Source organism: Lonchura striata, chromosome 5 (genome assembly GCF_046129695.1).
Source record: "Lonchura striata isolate bLonStr1 chromosome 5, bLonStr1.mat, whole genome shotgun sequence".
NCBI classification, from domain to species: Eukaryota; Metazoa; Chordata; class Aves; order Passeriformes; family Estrildidae; genus Lonchura; species Lonchura striata.
Window position 1 is genome coordinate 12,502,145 of NC_134607.1, and position 24,428 is coordinate 12,526,572.

Below are 24,428 nucleotides of genomic sequence, written 5' to 3' on the forward strand. Positions count from 1 at the left end.
TTTGGGAAAGCTAGATGTTAGCTAGATGGCCTTAAGGGATGGAGTCTTTCATTCTTAGAAATCTGGTGTTGGGGAGCAGCAGTGTGGGCTTCCTAATCCTGCCTGGGCTTGTGTTTCAACCTGACCCCCCATGGCTCCTTTGAGGAGGCCTGGGGAACATTTTCTGAAGATGAAATTGTTAGTGCAATTTAAGGAGATGGAGTGCTTGTCTGGGAAGGAAGCTGTGACACTGTGGGCATCTTAAATAAGCTGCTGATCGGTCAGCAGTGGGTAATGCTTGATACTTCTTTCAAGTATATGTATCTAGATTTGTTAGATTTATAATTATACATAGTAGAACTAGTATAATTTCTTATGGGACTTTCCCATATAAGTAGAGGATGCTAAGAAGGTTTCACTTTGTGATTATGGATGATTGCTGAAGTCCCAGAAACCCTGGTATTACAAGAGTCGTGGGAACAAGAAGTGCAAAATTTGGGCTAGACATGTCCTGATTTAGGACTCTGGCTCTCAACTGAGGCTGCCAACATGCAAATAGATTTCTCATGGAACTGGATGGCTTGGATCTGTCCATGGGAATATCATAAATGTGGAGAGTTTCCAGACAACTATATACCTGTAGGGATGGGTCTGTGTTGCTTCTTTCTTGATTTCAAAAAATCTAAATCAATTTTGTTTCGGCATGTGTGGCTTCTGCTGAGTCTCTTGCACTTTTCTTTGGGACATCTTGTGATGGTATCAGTGGGCCAGGTTGGCTTGACACTAGGATTTAATCTGCTGTAAGACTGAGTACGAGTACCACTGAATCCCCTTGAGAGGAAGGAGGATCATCTCCTGATTAATATTTGGAGTTTGCTTCTTTTCTTGTAGCGGGTGAGATGGTCTTGCTCCAAGTGAGCTCATTGCCTGTCATGAAATACTGTGTTGAAAATGACAATGTTCATTAGGCTATACATCTATTTTGTATCTTTCACAAATGAGAATTTGTTTTATTCATAGAATCATTATCCTTTGTACATATTCTGGTTTTCAATGGCAAAAATGTTTAGTATCTGGCTACTTTTGTTGTCTGGTACTTCAGCTTTATTTGCAAGCTTCCTCCATTCGTGGTCTCCTGCATGAGGCACTTCAGGGACAGCTGTCACTGAGTCTGCTGAGACTGGCAGGTATATCTTGGCATTTGCTGCACTACATGCCCTGGTGACAGTGAGGCTGGATGTCATTGGCCGGGGGAGTTATGGAAAAATGAAAGGGCAAGGTAGTGGTGAAAGGAAATCTTGATCTGTCAGCAGGGGTGACAGGTGATGAGATGCAGAAAGAGGTACTGCATGAGCACATCGGGAGATAAAACTGAGCCTGTAAGAACCAAAAGAAACAAGCAGGATATAAGCAGGAATAATCTGCCTTTCCAGCAGAGACAGACAGTGCGTAACAATTCAGTGAGGCAAGGCAATGTCAAGACAAAAGGGCAGACATGACGGACTGATACACTGGGATACTTTAAGAAGGTTTTATTACACCTTCTGTAACACCCCAGCTATGTCTGGACCTATGGAGGTGGCTCCAGTTGCTGGTTAAGTAATAATTGCAGTACAAATAAATGAATGCATTTAGATCTGAGAAGGTTGACACCAGTACAGGAGTGTGGTGGTACAGTGCTGAGAGAGGACAGGCTGGCAGCAGGAACAGCACAGAACCAGACTAGTCAGGGTGTGGTGAGATAAAAGATTATTTAGGTTTTTGTGTGAAGACTTCAATTTACCTTCAAGTGATTTTGGCTTTTTTTTTTTTTTTTTTTTTTTTTTTTTTTTTAATCTACACTCCCTAAAACTGGTTCAGCTGAATGGGCAAGTATGTGACTTTAATGAGATTCCTGAAGTCTTAGTAAGAACTGTGGTTAAAGCCTGTCTGCCAGAAGCAGATGGATAGCAGGACGTTATGATACATCTCTCGATGCTGTCAGCAGCAGGTCCATGGCACAGAACCAGAGGGCAGGGATTCCCCTTGGAGCAGCACATGGAAAGCCTCCTTCCTGGGTGTGCTGGTTTTGGCTGGAGTTAAGTTAATTTTCGTCATAGTAGCTGGTATGGGGCTGTGTTTTGGATTTGTGCTGAAACCAGTGTTGATAACTCTGGGATATTTTGGTTATTGCTGAGCAGGGCTTGCACAGAGTCAAGGCCTTTCCTGCCTCTCACGCCACCCTGCCACTGAGTGGGCTGGGGGTGCGCAAGGATTTGGGAATGAACACAGCTGGGACAGCTGATCCCAGCTGGCCAAAGGGATACCCCAAACCACATGAAGTTGTGCTCAGCAATACACCCCTCCTGGGGTGAGGAGGAGGAGGAGGAAAAAGAAGAGGAGTTAAACCATGCCGTTGGGCAATGCATCTCTACTGGCTCCTTAAGCAGAGGAGATTCTACTTCAGTGAATATTCTTCACATCTTGAGAAGTGTCTTGTGTCAGAGAAAGCAGTGAGTGCTTCTGGATGCACTGGACATTGTGAGGCATTAAAAGCAAGCATTGAACTCCAGTCAAGCTGCAAGAATAAACAGGAACTCAAGCTCTGGATCATTACAGCAAGAATGTAATGATCAGTTCTCCCCAGACCAGAAGAAATCAGACAAGCTGCAGAAATGAGGAATGCTGGAATTACATGGAAGTGATCTTTTCTTTCAACACTCCTTATAAATACTCGATAAAGATTTGTGTCACATTTGGGGACATCCTGAATTTTTAAGAAACAATAAGTGTAGGACAAGGAATTTGCATGAGTCACCCTCCCTTTCTCATTTATCAGGGCTGTCTTCCAGCAAGGATTCAACTCTTTTCATGGTCTGCCAAATCTTTGCAAATGATCTCATGGATGTGACCTCCCTTTCTTGGAGTCTTGCAGCTTCCCTCCAGCAAATATGGCAGGGATAGTGTTGGGAAAGCAGTGATAGCTCTCCAATTGCTTTGCTGTGACTTTGGAACTGGATGTGTAAATTTATGCTTCATGCACAGTTGTCACCTTTGAAAAATGAACAAAGGCAAACACAGGTACAAATTTCAGGCAGCCAGCCAACACAGGAGACAGTTGCCTAGGGCAGCAGACTGTTGAATGCAGCAGAATGCCAAGGCTTACAAAGATGAAGGCTTGCTGCTACTGCTCTGCCTTCTTAGAAGCATTAGGCTTTTAATCTAAGGGTTGATATTCATGTCCTGTTTTCAGGCAACAGCTCCTTACTTGGCCCGGGTGATCCTTAGCGCTCCGGATCCAAGCATCAGACCTGCAGGTCTCAAGCAGGTTCACTTCTGCTGTTTGAGTGAACCATGCCCACTGGAAGGGATGGGATGGGATCTTTTTCCACAGAAGTACAAGAAACCTGTGGTTTTGGAGTTCTTCCTCCTGCTGCTTCATCCCCTTGCATAGCAGGACTGGTCTGAGTTGGTGTGAGTGGGCTGCTGCAGGGGAAGGATGGTTTGGGGTGGAAGTAGGAGTCACTTGGTTGGGGAAGGATGGACAGGGATGATGGCCAGGAGGGGTGAGGGGTCTGCCTGCAGTGAGGTTGGGCTGTCCTACCTAATGCTTCGCTGACTGTCCATCCCAGCCCACCAGCAGCCCCGCTTCACCCCACCTCTCGTCCTCACAAAATTTCACTGATGTCTCCCACCCAGCCCTGCTTGAGCAAACAACCTCTCAAAGCTGTTTGAACTAGTCCTGCGGTTGGGCTTAAAAAATAACCCAAGCTTTTTATTTACAAAATCAAAACCTCGCACTCAGGATTTTGGTGGCAAGTAGAAACAGGTGCAAGAGGGGAAGACCATATTCTTCAGACCACCAGCCAAGTGGTGTGGAAGTTGCTGGCTGAGCCTAAATCCCTGCAGCCATGCCTCACCTGCTATTATCACTTTATCTGACATCATAAACACAGCCAGTAAAGAAATTATTTCCAGCACCTTAAATAGGACTTACTTCCATAATTCACATATTAGCTCAATGGCAGTTGCTTTCACCAGCAGAAGATTTTAGGTAGAATTCAGAGTTTGAGACCTCTCTTGCTGAAGGAACTCCTTTAGTTGCCACCTTTGACAGGATATTAGGCTGGCTGCATAAGCCATCTTATCCCATACAGCAATACTTCTGTCTTGTGTTTCAAAATAAGATCACAAGCACTTGCTTGTGCTCACTGACAGTCAGGTTGCTGCCAGCAGTATTCATAACACTTTACTGTTGTTAATCACATGTTGTTAATCAATATGCCTGTGCATATTAATACTTATAAAGAGATATGTCATTAATGCCATGTGTTTCTGGACCTAGTTTCATGTGAGCATCTCCTAGGCTTTCCCAGCTGGAAAAGTTTTTGTTTCCACCATGCCATGGTGCTGTCAGTGGGCCACCAGTGCAAGGCTGCCTGGTGGTGTGTCCTGGCTGCCCCGTGAGTGCTGCGACTGCGCACTTGTGCTCAGAAAAGCTCACATGGACATTGACATCACCTGTATTTGTGGAACTGCCTCATCAGCTGCTGCCGTCTCACATTCCTGGCTGGGAGAGGCACCCGGGCGGCTCGCCATGGTTTACTCCTTTCTCAGAATCCGGAGGGTGCGGGCAAAGCTTGGAGATACACTTCTCCCATCATGTCATCTATTTACATGGCACATGCCTTGTGTGTGTATGTGAGACAGTGAGGGCTTTTATTTTTTCACCCCCTTCCCTAGTTCTTCTTTCTGGCTGTGGCAAGATGGAAAGGTGGGACACTCTTATTTCTTCCAGGGAAAAGGTTTTCTGTATCTGAGGCTGGCTTGGAAATTCTTTAGGTGACATCACACCATGTCTGTGCAGACTCATTGTTTGTCATGGAAAAGCCATTCATCCATACATAACTTCCTTCCTCCCCAGACTCACGGAGATAAACTTTCCATTCTGTCTATTCCCTATAGAAACAGACCCAAAACACGTATGCGTGGCTATACACACATACACCTCGCCATCCCCCCGTCACGCTCGTGGCTGTGGGAGGAGGAAAAGAGAGGATATAGAAGATGTGAATAAAGTCACCCTGTTTTCTTCAGACATGGATACCGCTGTGCCCAAGCAGTAAAACTCCCCTCCCACTGAGGTGCTGGGTCACACAAGGCTTTTTTGTCCTGAGGCTAATTTTGGCACTTGCAGCCCCACATCTGCCTGCCAGGTGAGATGGGCCACCAGCTGCAGGTACAGCACATCTGGATGGGGGAGGAAGCGAAGCGTGCTGCAAACAAACACAGCAAGTCTACCGTGGCGGGTGCAAGGAATTCGATAAAAAATATACTTCAGCAGTCTGAGCTGCCGAGGCCGGTGATTCATGTCTCGGGTGCTGCTTCTGAGGCAGACGGCGAGGCCGGCTACTCGTGTACCCCGCAGCCCGCGGGGACTCGCACGTTCAGCCTGCCTTTGGGGACCCGCTGCCGCAGGGGCAAGGCTGGGGGGACAGCAGGACTGGTGAGGAGGCTGGGGCAGGAGGGGCATTTCTCTCTGGAAGAGAGGTGGCAAGCGTGTGATGCAGGGTAGGACAGGTCAGTGGGAAGCCTTGTAGAGATGGAGGCAGCAGCGGCAGCGTCGATGCTGTGATGAAGTGGTTGTTTCCCTACGACATGAAGGAGACAGAGTGTAAGTGTAAGGTACGTTAGAAGTACCTGCACGGTGTAGGACGCCTGCATTTGCTTTCTGCCGGTGTCCGGGAGAGACAGGGCTGAGGAGCTGCCGGACTGCCCTGCCTTTGAGGTTCGCGGTGATTCCAGAGGGGAAGGGAGAGGGTTTTGGACAAGAGGAGCCTTTGAAGCTTTTCTCCTGTCCACCTCCCCTGCCCATAAAGCCACCAGGCTCCGGTGCCAGCCCTATGGGCACTCGTCGTTGGCGGCCCGGCCGAGCCTCGCAGACCCCCGGCCCGGGGCACGGGGCCGGGGCCGCGGCGTGGGGCCCTTCGGGAGGCCGTTCTGGGGAGGGGGCAGCTCATTTCTGAGCCGCCTCCGCATGACAAAGGCGGGGGGCCAGCGCGGCGCTTTGATGCGTCCCGCCGCTCCCTGCACACCTGCGGCCGCGGGGCTCCCGGCACCGCCGCGCCGGGGCGCGCCCCAAAGGCGGCCGAGCCGGGGGCTGCCCGGAGGCTCCCGACGTCCGCAAGGGCGAGAAGAGCCCCGCCGTCTGTGCGCTCCCCCCGGGCCGCACGGGGAGGCTCCAGCGGCGGAGCCCCGGCAGCGCGGCCCCTGCCCCGGGGCCGGGGGCGGGCGGGAGGCAGGGCCGCCGCCTGAGCCCCCGGGAGGCGGCGGCCGGGGGAGGGTCCTGCGGGGTGGGAGGGGGCGGCAGCCGGGCTGAGCTCGCCGCACGCAGGCCCCGCTCCAGGGCTTCTCCTCGGTGCTTCTCCGCAGGGCGCCCCGTCCCGGCGGCCGGCTCCGCGGGGGCTGCCCCCGCAGCCCACCATGACCGGGCCGAGGCTGGCCCTCGCCGCCGCGCTCCTCTGCAGCTGCACCTCGCCAGTGGCCGACGCCAACTCCTGGTGGTAAGTGAGGGGAGCCGGCGGCGCCTTTGTCCGCCGCGGGCCGGGGACCGGGGACCGTCCGAGCCGTGCGGCAGCTCCTGCCCTGCGCCCTCCGCGGGAGCTGCCCTGCCTCCTGGGCGTCTTTCGGGGCAGCTCGCTTCTCTCCAGGTTTCCCCCCTCCCGCTATCCCTGCCCATTTTCGGAAGCGGTGGGACGCAGCCCCTCTCCTCCAGGCGTTTCTGGGCTCCTTTTGTACGGGCTCGCTGAAATGCTGTCCGGGCTTTAGGATGTAGGGAATGCGTAGGGAGTGGATGGGTAAGGTTTCCTACCCGCTGCCAAAAGCCCTGGGAGCAGCCGCGGAGCCCCTTCCCCCGAAGAGCGGAAAATAGCCTGGCTCAAAGGCAGGCATCGCTCGCTGGCGCTGTGTAGAATAGCTGCTGGCTTTCTTCTGCAGGGAAAGTGCTGAGCTTTCTTTCTGCCCCCTTTCCTTCCCTTCCCGGGTGTCTTCTGTGTTTAAACTCGGGTTACAAACGAACAGTGTTACACTCCCGCTAGAGCCCTGGAAAAGCCTCGCATCTGGCAGAGCTGTGGAGGGAGGCAGCTGACATGAGAAATGCGCCCGGGCTCTCGCAGCGAGGCTGGGCTGGGCTGGGCTGGGCTGGGCTGGTGGGGAGAGGTGTCGGGCGCTTCGCGGAGGGGGCCTCTCCCTCCACACTCCCTGGGATGTTTTTCTCATCGCAGGTCTTTGGCCATGAACCCCATCCAGAGGCCTGAGATGTACATCATCGGCGCCCAGCCGGTGTGCAGCCAGCTGCCGGGGCTGTCCCCCGGGCAGCGCAAGCTCTGCCAGCTCTACCAGGAGCACATGGTGTTCATCGGGGAAGGGGCCCGCAGCGCCATCAAGGAGTGCCAGTACCAGTTTCGGCAGCGGCGGTGGAACTGCAGCACGGTGGATAACACTTCCGTCTTTGGGAGGGTCATGAAAATAGGTAGGAGCACCTGGAAGTACAGAAGTGCACCCAGCAGTACGGGCAAGTGCTGGGCGCAGGCCACTCTATCCCTCTGTCCCGTCCTTCAAATACGGACGCAGGAGTGATGAGCCCCATTAGCGCGGCTCCTAAAGCTGCCTTTAAGGAGCTTTCCCGTTCCCTGGTGTGCAGGCGCTGCCCGAGTGCTGCCTGTGCGTGGGTGGTGGCACCAATGCACCTCGGCCACAGCAGGAGCCCGCTGGGGCAGCGGGGCGGCGAGGGGGACACGGTTTCTTTTGGGGGGAGCACGGGAAGATCAGGAAGAGGGGGCCTGCTTCTGTTTGGTGTGCTTCTTCAAAGGTAATAAGGGAAGAAGTTGGAGGCAGGAACTATGGCCCCGTGTTATCGTTCCCAACATCTCAGACAGGGAATGCAGCCCTGAGATGGGAAATACGGACTCCCCGGGCATAGAAATTCCCCCACTTCTCCGTATTGCCACTTTCTGTGTAAACCTAAGAGATTTTTATAATTCCTGCCCTGCTGGCCGTAAAAGGCACATTGACAGGCCATTGCTGCACTTGAATTGAGGTGTGACCTAACTACATTGTCCCAGCTCCTTTTGAAATGCAGTCATCTGATGGCAAGAAACTGAGAAATCCGGGCTCAGTTTGATATGTCCGACAGCCGGCCAATAAAGAAAAGGTGTTAAAACAGCCACACACACGTGCACACACACACTCTCCCTCACTCTCCACAACCCCTGTCTGAAGGTTTTGTTTCCCACCCACAAAGACAATAATTTACACAGAAGAATCAGAACTATTTCTCGGTTGTGAACTCAAGGGATGGAAAAAACACCTTCAGCTCCTGTACCCCCAGTATTACTCACACTGGTTTTGGCTTCACTCTCAAAAAAAATGCATAAGCAGCAGGACAGGGAGAGACAACGCATCTTTAATACCTCTGGGGCATTTAAGAAATAGGGCACAAAGTCCTGTGATCTCTTCTGTTTGATCCTGAAATTCATGTGTCAACCTAGAGAATTCTAGGGATATTTCTGCACGTGTTACTCATTCTTGCAGAAATCCTAATTCAGCACACCAGAGCTATTTTAATTCCTCCCTTTCTGCCCAGCTCATGCCCCAACAGTTCTTCTCTGGGGTGCTCCCCTGGGAAATGCCATTTCCTGGAAATACTTCCAGTTCCTGACACACATCCAAGGCATCTGTTCATCCTTGATCTCTCACTTTCTGATAGCAAGGGTGGTGGCCAGATGGGGCTGCATGCAATCTCAGATTGTTAAAATTTGTGCTTTGGGGGATGAAAACTGAAATTTTATCCACCAAAGGACAGAAAATACACCTCCATCTCTCCTTTCTGGTGTCTCTCCCTCATGTGTAACTTCACCTAAAGAATGGTGTAAATTTCAAATCCTCAAAGCAATACTTGTGACTCCACAAGGATGCAATAAAATTGGAATCTCCCCTTCTGAAGTAATCCTCATTCTCCAGTAGCTCCCAGCAACTCTGGGTTAGTGCGGTGAGTCCACACATGGAGAAGTAAGGGTGAAGTAGGAGAGAGCAAAGATCAGAGATGAAGGGTGAAAAGCTGCCAGGAAGAATCAGAATGTGTAGAGGAAGAAGGAAGTAGAGTGGATAGTGGAAGTGGGAGTATTTCTCCTCACTAAAATGAATTTGATCCTATGAGTTAAGACTGGGAGTAGATTTCTTTGTGTTTTGGTGAAGGCAGAGGTGTTGTAGGTGTGTGATGGGTATGGCCACTAGTCCTGCTCCTGCCATTTGGTTTGTGTGTGCATGCATTTTTTGAGTGCTGTTGTAGCTGTGGTAGGAATCTGCTGATGGCAGTGTCTGAGGTGAGTGCCTGCTGTTGCCCACTCTTTGAAAACCTATCCCAACAGAGTTTTGGAACCATTCTCTGGTCAGTTAGAACACATTCAGATGTTTGTTCTCCAGCACCAGACTGCACAAAAGAAAAATGTCACTAAAGGTGTCCTGGGGTATTCCAGGATCTTTGGTGATTCATGGCTGTTATCTGTGTCAGTGATAAGCTGCTTTGGAGAGAGATGCTGCCTCTCCTCTGTTTTATAGCTTCACCTTCCGCTTTTACATTTTCCTACACTGTAATGAGTCATTGCTTATCATTTCAGCAAATAAATTTTCCGCACTGGGGAAGAAGACAAAGCCTTTCAATCTTTTAGGTTATGCCAAAGAGATTGAAAGATATAAAGTCATTCTCCCTGGTTCATACGGTCTGTCTCCTGTTTTTAACCTCTGAGGCCCAAATCTGGACCACAGCCCTTTTTCTGTACTCTGTGCCAATGGCACGAGAAAGGTCTGGAGACCAGAATATCTGCAAGAGTGCACAGACATGCCAGATTGTTGTGGAGAGGGAGAGGAAAGGAGATAAGAAGGACCCAGAAGGTGCATAGTGTGCCAACAACCCTCACTGCCCACCCACCAATGTGAGCATGGCATATATTATGTGATTTCTGGAGCTGCACTGGATTGTGAGAGGGGAGGAGAACTGACCAGGCCAAAGCTTGGGAGATCCATGTGAGAACATTCACTCAGAAACCTGGAAGATCAGTTTCCTTTCCCCTTCACAGAACTTGACTCTGCTCAGGAACAGGAGAGCTGGTTGGGCTGTGTTTAATCATTACACCTTCATTTTGTGCTTTTCATGGGAGTGAGGCAGCGATACAAAGCTTTTGGAGGGGCACCTGTAGCACTGAAGTAGGCTGCTTTGAATCATTGTTTTTTCCTTGCATGTGTGTTGTCATGAGAGTTGCTCTTAGCTTTTAAATGTGGTTTATTGAATAACAATATATAATGATGTAAAAAATTATCCTTCCAAAGTTGCTTCCTGTTCTGTCAATACAGATTTTAGACTGCATGCGTGTGTATATATAGTCTATGCGTTATATACAGACACATTCCTTACTGCTGCATTTATGAGGGGAAGAGGATAGAGCACCCCAAAAGGTCATGTTAGAATTTCCTTAGGGGAGGAGAGAAAATATCTCCTTCAGAGGAATCCTAAATGCAAGGCTGGGGTTTCCAGGTTAGTCCAGTCATTTCTGGAGCCAAAGATCTTATCTCTTCTGCCCTTTCAAATGCTAAAAGAGGAAAAAAAAAAAAAAAAAAAAAAAAGAAAGACAGTCACAAAAGCAGAGAACAAAGAGAAAGTTTTTTCCCCTTGTTTTTCATCGAGACCTGCAAACTTTGGGGTAATGCTTTTAAAAACGACGAGCTGAAACGAAAACTCTTTCATTAAAAAAGTTAAAGCGACACACTTTTGTGTCCCATTTCCTTGCCGAGCAGCTCCATAGGGGCGAGCCCTGGGAGCCGAGCCCTGCCTGGGCGCTGCCGGAGCGGCGGCGGCCCCGGGAGCGGCGGTGCCCCGGCGGTGCCCGGCTCCCCGGCGGTGCCCCGGCGGTGCCCGGCTCCCCGGCGGTGCCCGGCGGTGCCCCGGCTCCCCGGCGGTGCCCCGGCTCCCCGGCGGCTCCCCGGCGGTGCCCGGCTCCCCGGCGGTGCCCGGCGGTGCCCGGCTCCCCGGCGGTGCCCCGGCGGTGCCCGGCTCCCCGGCGGTGCCCGGCTCCCCGGCGGTGCCCCGGCGGTGCCCCGGCTCCCCGGCGGTGCCCCGGCTCCCCGGCGGCTCCCCGGCGGTGCCCGGCTCCCCGGCGGTGCCCCGGCGGTGCCCGGCTCCCCGGCGGTGCCCCGGCTGCCCGGCGGTGCCCCGGCGGTGCCCGGCTCCCCGGCGGGCGGGCACAGGAGGGCAGCAGAGCTCCGCCGAGCTCCCCGCCGCCGGGCACGGCTCCCGGGGGCCGCAGCGATGCGGGAGAGGCCACGGCAAATTCGGGAATGAATAACACCCCAGGCCTTCGAGACGACAGCGCAGAGGTGCGGAACTGGGCTGAACTTTTGAGAGGATGAGCGAAAAGCCGAGTGCTTTTCCAGGTATTTGATTTGTGGGCAGCAAGGTGGGTGTGACTGTTCCAGCCTCTTGTCCCACCACCATCCTCAGCAGCCTGAGCAGCTCCTGTACGTGCATGGGCTGCGCACTGAGTTGTGCTGCTACATCTGACAGGTGGAGACGATTAAAATATGGACATAAAAGTGTAAATCCCAGTGTCTTTTCAGGGATCTCAGGCTGTAAGGATGCTAAGCACCAGGAGTCATGCGGTCTCTGTTGCACAAGCTGTCACAGTGTGAGGTCCTTTCCCGTGCATGTATTTTAATCTCTATAGAGAGGGAAGTGCTCTCCTTATAAGGGACGATTGTTGTGTCCTCAGGGCTTTCTTCATACAGGTAGGGGCAAAACTGCACATTGGACTGTTACCTTAAAAGACCCATAACATGGAAAACAAACTAGATGAGTAAAAGCTTGATTTTGGTTACTGAAGAATTACCCTAACTCCCTTGCAGGCCAGTCTCATCTGAGTTGCCTTAACTAGGAGTCACTCCTCTGCATCTCTTGAACCAGGGAGATTTGGTTAGCATAGGTCTCTTCTAATGACCGGAGAGTAAAGACCTCCCTTCTGTGCTCTGCATCCTGTAGCATTTCATCAGCTGTGTTCCAGAGCAGAAACCCTCAGTGTTCATCTCTCATTTAGGTGGGGTAAAAAAATCCAAAGTTGTCCTGCAAGGTGGGTGCCATTTACAGCCTTGCGTTTGTCTTGGGTCATTACCACTAAGCTGGTGATAAGAGCTGCTATTAATTAGGGATTGTCAGCACGTGCAAATTGGAAGAAGAGCACACCAAATGCTCAGCTCAGCCCTGCTGAGGGAGCTGGCACTGAGAGCCTCCTGAGCTGGTGATAAACTATGCTTTGAGGATCTGCCCTTTGAAGTCATCAAAATTTGCTTGAGAGCATCTTGCTGGGGTTTGGTGTAAGTAGCCCTTCACAATTAGATTGCTTATTCTAATGAAGCTTTGGCAGTTGTTCTCTTTATCACCTGAAAGTTTGGTGATGGGCACAATGGCTCTGAAGGTGTTGGTTCAGCTATTTATTACACGTGTGGTGAGAGTGCAGGTGTGGATTGCCTCCTTGTCCCTCTCCCTCCCTGCAGACACTCAGTACTCGTGGTGCTTGGCCTCATGCAGTGCTCTGGCTGTGCTGGTGCCCCGGTCACACTGGGGCTGAATCCCTGCCAGGAACACCGAGCTGGAGACCTGATCCAGCTGCTTGGCTGCATAGGGTATGCATGCCAAGCAGGGCAGTCCCTAGTAAGCCTGCTAATGGAAAGTCTTTTCATTTATTATGGTCTACATGGGAGTTTTACTTCTTCCAGCACTGTGTTTCTGCAGGCAGTGAAAGAGCCTTGCTGTTGCGGTGTAAAAATGAGTTTCCTTCACTTTGTCTACAAATAATTTTCAGCTGGCATTATGTAAACTAAAATAAGCTCAATGAAGAGGAGCCCACAAAGACTGCATGTCCCAGATAAATGAAAGCTATTCCAGAACAGTAACTGGCTTAACCAGAGTACTCCTTTTGCACAGACCCAACCTCATAACTTGTTCTTAATGATTATTGGCAAATGCAGAGGCTAAGTCAGCAGCTGTATTTTCAGCAAGTGAGCAACCCTCCTGCTGGGTGAGAACTTCCTCCAGGTTAGAATGAAAGGATAAGGGAAGGGGAAGGAGGATGAGCTGTCCCTATCTGGAACAGGATGGAGCCCTTGCACTTGACCATTGCGTCCTTTAGTTCTGGTAAATTCTGCGTACCTTCTCGGAGCACGCCGCGGAGCCTGTTTGCACGCTCCTGGCCGCATGTGGCACGCGAAGTGAAGCCTGTGGGGGTTAATTTGCTGTCACCCCTCTCTCCCAGGTAGCCGAGAGACCGCTTTCACCTACGCGGTGAGCGCCGCCGGCGTGGTGAACGCCATCAGCCGCGCGTGCCGCGAGGGCGAGCTGTCCAGCTGCGGCTGCAGCCGCACCGCCCGGCCCAAGGACTTGCCCCGGGACTGGCTGTGGGGCGGCTGCGGGGACAACGTGGAGTACGGCTACCGCTTTGCCAAGGAGTTCGTGGATGCCAAGGAGAGGGAGAAGAACTACGTGAGAGGTTCGGAGGAGCAGGCTCGCATGCTGATGAACTTGCAGAACAACGAGGCTGGCCGCAGGGTAAGTGTGGCAGGCACATTCTTCTTTCTCTCAGAATTTTTTCATAAAGCAACACAGAGAGAAAGAAAGAGAAAACAATTTCTATTTCTGCTCCTTGTTTTTCCCATGTGGAATGTGTTTGGAGAAATGTTTACCTGGGGTGATTGCTTGGCTGGATTCTGGTGAGGTTTCTTTGAGCCTGATAGCCAATCCGATCCATCTGTGTCTGGACTTGAGAGAGAGGGTCAAAAGTTGTGAGTGAGTTAGATATGGTAGTTAGAAAAAGTAAGTATGTAGTTTTGGTATCTCCTTTAAATAGTATATTAATATATTTTAGTACAGTTATAGTAAATAAATCATTCCGCCTTCTGAACTGGAGTCAGACATCATAATTTCTTCCTACTGGGTTCACCTGCATTTACAATAGGTAAGAGCAGTGCTGACCCTTTCCTTTTTCTCAGAGGGAGAGTCAGAAGGCCCAAGAGGTCCAGCTGTCCAGGGGGTAGCTGGATAGCAAATTCCTTGGGGGTTTGATGGAGGATAATCCAGTGATGCCCCAGTAAAAAGCATATAGTCATGGTTTCTGCATGTTTGTGACTATTACAGTCAATGTTGACAGTGTTCCAGTTTTAATGTCAGGCTTCCATTGCCAGCTAAAGCCAGTGAATTTTGGGGTCTGTTGAGATACTGTATGGCACACATATGTAGACATTTAAGCCCTTTCTAAATAAACTAGGTGCTTGTACGGCCCATTTTTATGGTGTATGTCTAAGAAATTAGCTTCCCGGAGCTCTGAGAATAACACGATGGTGCTGAAAAGAAGAACCTTTTGGTACATAGAGTTGTCTTCTACTGCTATCATTTAGATTTTTGGGAATATAAGTCCAGGTGCCTGGCTATCTCTGAAACTCAGGCCTTGTTCAGTTACCTTGGCACTGGGCACAATAAATAGTTTGCATTAAGGTGGCAAACATTTTCTGAGAAGATTCACAATTTTGATCTGAGAACCCTTAGGAATGGAGAGTCCATCACTTCCCTTTGTACTATGATACCAACATTAATGACTATTTCAACTCTGAACCTAATTATCATTTGAATTTATCTGACACCAGCTTCCAGTCAGTTCTTTTTCTGACTCTTACAGCTAAATCTAAAAATCTCTTAGTAATCAGAATTTCCTTGGCATACAAGTATTTATCCACTGTAATTTATTCACCATTCTTTCTTGACAAACTAGATTGAACACTGAAGGCTCTCACTTTCAGAGGTTCTCATCAGCCATCAAATCATTTTCCTGTCACTTTAGTGTACCGTTTCCAGTTTTCCCATATCTCTTTTGCATGCATTCAGTGTATGCACTTTTGCTTTTCACACAATTCCTCTGTCTGTGATTAATAGCCTGGAAGGTGTAGCATCATTCATATGCAGTGCAGCTGTGTAATCCTGCCTCTTTCCAAAAGTAGAACAGGAATACTAACTTGAACATTTGTGCATTTTCCCCAGGGTGTTTTAAATTTTTATCATTCTTCCCTAGAAGTCAGCTTTTCAAAGGTTAATTTTATTTCTAATTCATGTTAAAAAATCCCATTAAGTGTACTTAGTCTTGCTCTTCTGCACATTCCTAACTAATATCCTTCGTTTCCTTGCCAATTTTCTGCCCTTTCTTACTTCTAATTGTTACTGAATTATCTTTCCCTTTCCTTTGGATGTCTGTCTTTTCTGCATGTAATTTCAGCTTTGTTTTGACACCAAAGATGATTTGTTCCATTTTTTTGGTTGTGAAATTTGTGTGTCAGGTTGAAGCATTGCAAGTACTTCATGGTTCTTTTGTAAAACTAAATTGGGGTAAATTTCCAGTAGGTGAAAAACTGGACTTGAAAGCTGTATAACTCACTGAGTTTTGGTTTTGGATTGGGTTTTTTTTTTTTTGGTTTGGATGGACAGAGGCTTTACATTTGCTTATAAATGGGGGGTGTGTGTGGTGGATTAGTAGCCTGAATGTGACATTCTTTTCTACATTACTTGCTTTGGACATTCTACATATCTGGAGCATGAACTTGAACTACAAAAGGATACCCTCCCTAAAGCAAGGAGTGAACATGAGACTCCAACAGCCTTGAGGGGTCCAGAGACAGAATATGGCCCCTAGTCTGAGATGCCAGGTGAACACAAGTCATTTTAGATTAGATTAAATTGAAGTATAAACCAGTGTGTAATTAAGTTCATGGATTTAAAAAATGAAGCAAAACCCAAAAAACCTGATAAACTAAGGGAGCTGGTTAATAAGCTCAGTTCAGGGACTGGATGTGGAGGAGGTCTGGAACTTTTTCAAGTCCAAGATGCTAAAGCCATTACAACTGTGCATGCCAACAAGAGAAAAAAGGTTGTAGGAAGAATATCCAGACCTCACTGAATGAATAACTGCCACAGAGAAGCTGTTGGGAATAGATCAAGAGCCTACTAACAGTGGAGGAAAAAAAAAAAAGAAGATAGCAAATAAATAATGAAAAGCTCTGTCTTAGTGGTCAAGAAGTGTAAAGAGGAGGTGAGAACAGTAAAAATAATGCTGAGTCAGACCTTGAAAAGGCTAATAAAATAAACAGCAAAGGTTTTCTAAACTTTGCACACTGGAGGAGATTGGAAGAAGGGAGACTGCCAGTGAGGATGGGGCTGAGTCTAAAGGCAGAAAAGTTTTGGTACCCAAAGTGAATGAGTGCTTTGGTCTTAGAGTTGGGGTGGGGGACACTGGATAGCTCAGAGGAAAATAGGAAATAATTTGAGAAGACTTTTTCAAAGGTTGATCACACAATCATTTACAACATCACTGATTTTCTAAAAGCAGACTAGATCTGATAAGTTGTATTTCTGTGAAACATTTGAGGAATTTCCTCCATAGGAAATTCTTGGTTAAACTGGAAAATGTAAGGAAATTTGCAGTAGCTATGAGATGGACAAAAAACTGGTTCAAGGAAAGATGTCAGTAAGTTGTGTGAAAGAATGTAGCTTGATTTTAATGGAGTTTGATTAGCAGAGCTCAAGGACTTGGCCTTAGGATTTTTGTTTCTGAGCCTCAACACAAGCGCTAAGAATGGGCTGATGAACTTCGCTGTTGATGCAAAAGTGGCAAGTGTTATGACTACAGAGGAGAAGCTGAATTTTGTACAGCAGCTAATGACACTCAGTAAAACAACATTAAGACCATCATTTGAGGCCTTGCATGAAATACATCTTTAGCCATTAGGAAAAGAGTAGGAAAGAATTGGTCGCAGCAGTCGGCTGCAAATGACTGCAGATGTAATATGGTTATATGGCTTGGAAGGTGGCAATATCCTGTAACACACTAGACATAAGTCTTTTTATACAACATGGGGGAATACTAATGTCATGTAGTAAGCTCTCGTGAGGCCCCAAAGTATTGTGTGTTCTCATATTCCCAAGTAAAATGACCTCAGACTAGAAAAGCTTGTTAGGGCTGACCCAAGGGATAGGAATCTTTTCTTAAGAAAGTGTGCTAGAGCAGCTTGCCATATTTAGCCTAGTAAAGTGAAAGTGGAGAGAGGATATGACTGATGTCTGTGTTTGTGGGAGAAATAATAGGGAAGGAAAAGTACTTTTTAAGCAAAAGGCCAATTTGGCACAATAGCAAATGGGTATAAAGTAAATACATATAGGCTGGAAATCAGAAAAATATATTTTATTGTTGGAATGGCAATCAGAATAATGGTGGCTGAAAACCTAATTGCTTTTAAAAGGGCATCCTATGCATATAGGGAAAATGTTACTTGAAGCAGTGCCTACAATAGCAAGGCATCATACTTTATAACCCAGGAGGTCCTGTCTAGTCCTGCATTCCTAAACTTCTGAGATACCGGTTTTGTAAGAAGGTGCATATGTAGCTCCTCATTCCCAGAACTTTATGCTGGAAGAAAGGACTGCTGGAGACCCAGCAGTGAGCTCTGCAGAGTGATGACCAGCTGCCACCCCACTGCAGCCTTGCCCTGCTTTCACTATCAGGGATTCAGCTGATACCGTCTGATTTTTGGCATGTCCCTTCACTCAGTTTCCTATGAATGAGAAAGTTGTCCTTGAATCCTGAACAGCTCTGGTGGCAGGAGAGAGGATTGTCCCTTCTCTCTGTGGTTCTCAGAAGGAGCTGCGGGGGGACAGGAGGGAATCAGAGGTTTTTTATCTTTCAGGCAGTCCTGACCCCATCACCCCTTCACTCCACATTGTAGTCCTTATGGTGGTGGCTTCTGGTTTTATTGCTTCTGTTTGTTTGTCTTTGGCTGTTATCTCAATATGTCCCTCTTCCTTCCATCCGTCTTCTCTTCCAGTTGGTCTCCATTACCCTCTCTTATTGCCCCCCTTCCTTATCTGTCGCTCTGTCTGGCAGGCTGTAGCAGTCAGTCCTCCCACACTGTTTACTCAGTCAGCATATGGCAGCCCTCAGTCATCAGTCACTCTAGCCACTGCCTGAAGAGCCTGGAAGGGGGTCTGCTTAATTGACCACATAGGAATTACCCATTAATTCTCCTCCTGCTCCCATTCCTGCACAAAAAGAATTGGAAGAGAACTTGGGCTTATGGGAAGGGGCTTTAAGCCCTTTCATTAGAGGCATTTTCAACTTGTTTAAGTAGCATGGCCATCAGTCAGATCCTGCCCTCAGAACTGCATGTGGGGTCTGCTATTCTCTACCTTGACCTGAGCCTGGTCAGAGAGGAATTCTCCAATTTCCTCTGCTTTCTCCTCATCTGGGCAGTGAAGGGGGAGAGTGGGAGAGTAATTTAGCAGCTGAAGCTATGGTTGGCTCCACAGCACATGGGTGGTGGGAGCTGTGGGGGGCTGCGTGGCACCATGGTCACCTGTGATCACTGGTGGCACTCGCCTTCCACAGAACAGCTACTGCCCACACAGGCCAGATGTTTTGAGCATCAGTTGCCTAAAGCCAAGTCAGAGTGAACTCATTCCCATGACATTAACTGAAGGGGATTGAGTTGCAGTGTTTTTCTAAAGGAACAAAGCCCAGGATTAGGAAGAATCATAATACTTTACAAAAACACATGCAAGGGCAAGGGAGGCATGAATGGCCTGGGATTTGACAGAACCATAACCAAAAAGTGCTAACACAGGCTTATAACAAGCAGGCTGGCAGTGCAGTGAGGATATAGTAAGTGTCTGGTGCTCAGGAAATCTAGCTGTAGCCTGTCTGGTCATAGTACAGCAGGAATCCTTAAGTAATGGTGTGGTTGGTCCTCTGCTGTTGCAGTTTCATCCAAGACAAGTGCTTAACTCCCAGCTTGTAGCTGTTACATTGCACCGTGAGGGATTGCCTTGGTAAATTGAGCTCTGAGGAGCAGAACTAAAGCTTTTCTGTTTTAAGGGCTCACTCCATTGACTTTCTCAGGAGCTGGATTTGCCTCCATGTGATTTAGCCATTAAGCCAAATTGAAACTTCACTAGCTGTCAAAAGCAGTAGATGTTAGCTAGGCAAGGAGCAACCAGTTGTTGTAGAACTCTGACCTCTCCCTGCTGGTCCAGGACGTTGTTGCAGGCAGAAGGTTTTGCTTGCACTATGCTCAATTGCCTTAATCATCTTGGCACATGAAAGCAGGGAGCTGGGAAGCTTTCTTCTGTGTCAGTGAATGAAGCCAAAAAGAAACCTCTGTGTTTGGCTGCTTTTTTCCAGCAGAAAACCTGGCTGGAAGACACATCGCCATCTCTTTCAGAGCACCCTGTTTTGTTCTCGTGTTCCTTGCTCTCCCCCACCAGACACAGCTGGTGGTAATTTTGCAGCTGATGCCAAACATCTCTCCTTGGCATGCAGGATCTGGCAAAAGCACTGCGGGATGGTCTTGAGAGAGCAGATGTGAGCCTGATGCTGAGAGGATGATGAGCCAAGGGCTGGGGGTTAAGCTGCTGTAACACAGAGTAGCTCGGATGGTGAGGGAATGCCCAGCTCTTGCTTTGCAAGCTCTGTCAGTGCCTGAGAGCTGGCAGGAGCTCACGTGGCATTGCACTTTTGTACCTGTTTCTGAAATGAATGGGAAGAACAAACCCAACCTGCATTTCAGTCTCGTTTCCTTGGGCTTTTATTTCTCAGTATTTCTGTCACCTCCCAGCTAGCGTGGGGATGAGGAGAGTAAGCACCATTTCCCTTCACATCCTGTGCTCGCTCTGATGAGGGTTTCACTCTGAATTTTCAAGACTCTTTGCCAACTTTGATGCTGGATTTCCAGGGGTGTGGTGCATCTGCAGCTCCCGCAGGCTCCTGAAAATGTAGCTGGGAGTGTCTGGGAGAAGACAGCACAGGAAGCTTGCGTGTGCTGTTGAAATCCTGGCTGTTCTGCCTGGCGACAGCCGCGCTCCTGGAGGGAGCTGGGCACGAGGTGGCGCAGGAACACAGCGAGGACTCCTGCCTCAGCCCTGCGCTGCCAGGGACACCTGGGGAGCACCTCGAGCTGCCTTCCAGGGAGATGTGTCCGTCTGTGCACCACCAACCCTGCCTGCCTCTCTCTGGACACTGCCCTCAGACAAGCTCCTCTCAGGGGAGATGACGGGAAAGGTGTGGGTCCATGGATTTGTTTCCAAAGGATGCAGATGTATCCCTGTAATGATAGCGTCGGTTCCTGGTGTGGGTAATGGGCTGGTTCCCGGGCGTTCCCTTCCCACAGCACTGAATGGGAACAACATGCTGCACCGTGGAGGTCTGTGAGGTGGGGAATTTCCAGAGTCCAGAGGGCTCCTTCTCTTTTTCTCCTGATTTTGACCCTGCCAGAAATCTGCCAGAGGGAAAGAAGGTGGGGTGAGGAAGTTGTGTTTGCAGTCAGGCTGGCCAGAAATAGAAATTCTTAGGGAACAGGAACGCAGCAGTCACAACAGGGAGAGGAGAAGACCTTTGTCTCCTCTGAAGGGCGAAACAACAGAAATTGCAGGATAATCAAAGCGGTTCTGAAAGCGCGATGAATTTGTTGTAATTAAGCCAGCTGCCAGTGCAGCAGGAATAAACACAGCTCTGCCTGATTGCATTTCTTTCCCCACAGGCCGTGTACAAGCTGGCGGATGTAGCCTGCAAGTGCCACGGCGTGTCGGGCTCGTGCAGCCTCAAGACCTGCTGGCTGCAGCTAGCCGACTTCCGCAAGGTGGGCGACCTGCTGAAGGAGAAGTACGACAGCGCCGCAGCCATGAGGATCAGCCGCAAGGGCAAGCTGGAGCTGGTGAACAACCGCTTCAACATGCCCACCCAGGAGGACCTGGTCTACGTGGACCCCAGCCCGGACTATTGCCTCCGCAACGAGACCACGGGCTCGCTGGGCACCCAGGGCCGGCTGTGCAACAAGACCTCGGAGGGCATGGATGGCTGCGAGCTGATGTGCTGCGGACGGGGCTACGACCAGTTCAAGAGCGTGCAGGTGGAGCGCTGCCACTGCAAGTTCCACTGGTGCTGTTACGTCAAGTGTAAAAAGTGCACAGAGATTGTTGACCAGTATGTCTGTAAATGAAAGGAGCTGCCAAAGCAACAAATCTATATTATATAAATCTATATAAATATATTTTATATTTGTATAAATAAACAGATTATAATAATTAAAGAAGCTTATTTAAGAGACATTTTAGTTTTGAAATTTCCCCCATCAGGCCAGCTTATTTGACATTCCTTCAATTCTGCTGGGGAATGTCTTTGGGTGCATCTCCCCTCGGATGTTTCGGTCAGGGTGAAGAAGCTGAGGAGGTGCTAGCAAAGCACACCAGCAGGTGCTCTTTCTTTACAGAAAGAAAGCCAGTGAGAAGAAGAGGAGTGGGTTCTTTCTTCTCTCTGATCAGTAAATCCCAGCATTTTGGAATAATTACTGCACATTGGAAATTACAGCCAGACATGGGTGAGTCCTAGTTATTCAGATTTCAAATCCTGCGCTGGGAAATTTGGAACTGATTCTTGGTCCCTCTAAAGGGCTTTGTCACATTAGAGGGAAGGTTAGCTAAGGCTATGTGAGTATGGCTTAAAATCCACAGTCTTGTAAACCATTCCTGGATACTCCCCAGACCACAGTGGGGTGGAGGAAAGTTCACAGCCTGCTGTTGTGAGGAAGGAAGGTTCAACCTGTGTCTGATCAGTGCACAGCCTGGGAGTGCCCATGAAGCCAGCACCTGGCTCTTCTGTACCACCCGGGCCAAGGGAAATCTGCCCAGCTCAAACCACATGGCTGTGTGTGTGAGGGATTTTTTTTTTCTTTTCCTTTAAATCCCATGCTGAAACTTAATTTTTCAATAGAGAGGAAAAGCTGCCAGTGCCAGGGATGTTTGCAGAGTATATTTTGTCAGTGGAAAGAAGTGTTGCACACACACACACACACACACACACACACACACGCTCATAGCTGCACTCCTCATCCTGCTGCCGGTTCTCTCTGAAGTGGCTGCAGGTGGTCACCTTGTTCAGCTCTGTTAAATCCTCTTCACCACCAGCCCAGTTGTATAGTTTCTCTTTAACATTAAATGCCCTTCAATGGCATTTCTTTCCCTCTGTTACTTGTGCATATGTCTGTTTTGTTTTATTCTTTTGGTGAAGTTCTTTTATTTTGCTGCTCTGTGTTTCGGAGGGCAGGGGCTGTACTCTTCTCTGGCATAAGCTAGCCACAGGAACGCTTGCTCCCAGGGTGTGGGTGTGTGTTCACTGTGGAAGTCTTCTCTGTGTTTTTCCTTGGTAATAAAACTGTACCAGGGTAGAAGGCATTACTGAAGTCTGCTAATCAGTCTTACCACACTGAGATTTTAGCACAATCCAATTCATAAAGCAGGGAGCCAATGCTCTTTCTAGCACAAAACATTTCCTGTACCTCTTAGCATCTGCAGAGTTCATTTGCAGTCAGGACAATCATGAGAAGCCAATTCCCACAATATAAGGGTTTGCTAAAATACATCCGCTTTGTTACTGACACCGCAAGGGTGTTGCGTTTTTTTTTCCCCTTGTAAATTTTAACATGCTTAAAATATACCAATAAGCAATGAGCCAGTCATGAAGATTATTATTTTTATATTTAACCTCTGTTCCTTATAAAACATTGCAGTTTTACAGATTCCACCATTTCAACCACCAGAGAACAATTTATATGTACCTTTCATATTTCAAATATTTGAGGACTCCAGAAAAGCACAAGGAAGAGAAATTATGCTTAATAATTAGGAGCTGTTGTTGTTTTAAACCAATATGTCCAGTTTTTATTTTTTTTTTTTTAATCCAACAGGCTATATATTTGCTGGCATTCCAGAATGCAGTTTTTTGGAATATAAACAGTGGTCTAGATTTACTTCATTATATAAAATCCAAAGTCAGTGGTATTGTAATTCAAAGTAACGGAAATAGTTTTCCATGCATGGAAAAAATGTGAGTGCAGTGGCCTGATCCAACTTCCATTAAACTTCAGTGGGAGTTGGACTGAGCCCAAAATCGGATCAAATGTGTGATCTATTCACTCCTGGGATACTCTGTTTCTATCCCTGTACTAAAATGTGCTCTACCTTAGATACATCTGAAAAAAGACCTTTCCCCCCACAACGCTCACCTCATGTTCTTGTCCATCCTTATTGCAGCACTGCTTGAAGGTGTCAGCTCTTTATATATGACACCCTCAGACATTGTTAAAGTGTCTAATGGTTCAAAATCACTTCATCTGGCCTTTCTGATAAAGACCACACATTTTAGGGAGTCACAGCTCTCCTTGCGGTTTGGTACCACAATTAATTTTGTGGATCTAAACAACTCTGGGAGCGGAAAATTTGGCATTGTTAGGGCTGCTATTCATCTGTGTGTCCCTGGATATGTCCTTCTTTTTCCACCTAAAATGTTGTCTGGATGGAAAAAAAATATGTTTTTTGGCCTTCTGTTCCAGCATTCCAGGCCTCTGGCAGGCTGGTTTGAGCCAGCAGCTCCTATTGGACTGGGACCATATAGCGATAGAAGTGACCATTAGATTTCTTTCCTCCCTCTTTTTTTTCCAGAAGACCCAGGTTTCAGTATTTTAGATTTTCTGGGAATTTTGTATTCAAAATTTTGGTGCCACTAAACTCTAGCTTCAAACTTAATTTCAGTGGCACTCACACATAAAAAAGCACCTCCAGAGGATGGTAGTATGTATAAAGTAAGAACACAGCTGAACTGGCTTGATGCAAATCCAAAGGAACAAAGGAAGTCAAACAGAAAGCTGCAGCAGGACTGCTTCTTTCCCATGGAAGGTGAAAAGTAGTGGATTTTGTTTGATGCACAAAATGATAGAAAGGGGTGTGGTGGGGCTGGGAGCCAAGCATAATTATCAGCTCTGCTGATAATCTTCTTTGTGATTTTCAAACAGTTACTTAATTTCTTTGCATTTGAGAAATACAGCTGAAAAAAGTTTAATTGAAGGCCGAGGTTCTCTGCTCATTAAGTCTGGCAGGCAGGCAGCTGTATCCTCATTGTGTGGGGACACTAAATTCGGCACAGAGAGGCTCAGCAGCACCTTGCAGGGTCGGAGGTGGTTGCTGGAGGTCCAGCAGGAACCTCGGAGGGTTTGTAGCAGCAGAGCATTACTCTGGCACAATGCTGGAAGCAGGACTGTGCTACAAAAGAGAGGTCAGCTCAGGGCTTGTTTATTTATGGGTATTGAAGATCTTGTAGCTGAAGTAAGGCTTAGAGAGGTCAGCCTGGTTGCTGCCTGCTCAGATTCTGTTTGCAGTTTCATATGGATAAGGTACTCACACAGTACACTGTTATATACTGTGGTCTGGTAACTGGCTGCCACATTCCAATCCTGAAGTTGCTGTACTTCAAGGCTGATAGAATGGCCACCGTGAAGTCATGCAAAAC

The 24,428-nt window shown here is 48.3% G+C and overlaps 1 protein-coding gene across 1 annotated transcript; it reads left to right on the forward strand.

The window, feature by feature from the left end:
• Positions 1 to 6,370: 6,370 nt before the first annotated feature.
• On the forward strand, positions 6,371 to 21,180 carry WNT5B (Wnt family member 5B). Its single transcript, XM_021535189.3, has 4 exons — positions 6,371 to 6,521; positions 7,242 to 7,489; positions 13,317 to 13,609; positions 20,629 to 21,180. Exons 1-4 carry the CDS (start codon positions 6,442 to 6,444, stop codon positions 21,085 to 21,087), a joined length of 1,080 nt encoding a protein of 359 aa, XP_021390864.1. The 5' UTR covers positions 6,371 to 6,441; the 3' UTR covers positions 21,088 to 21,180.
• Positions 21,181 to 24,428: the final 3,248 nt, after the last annotated feature.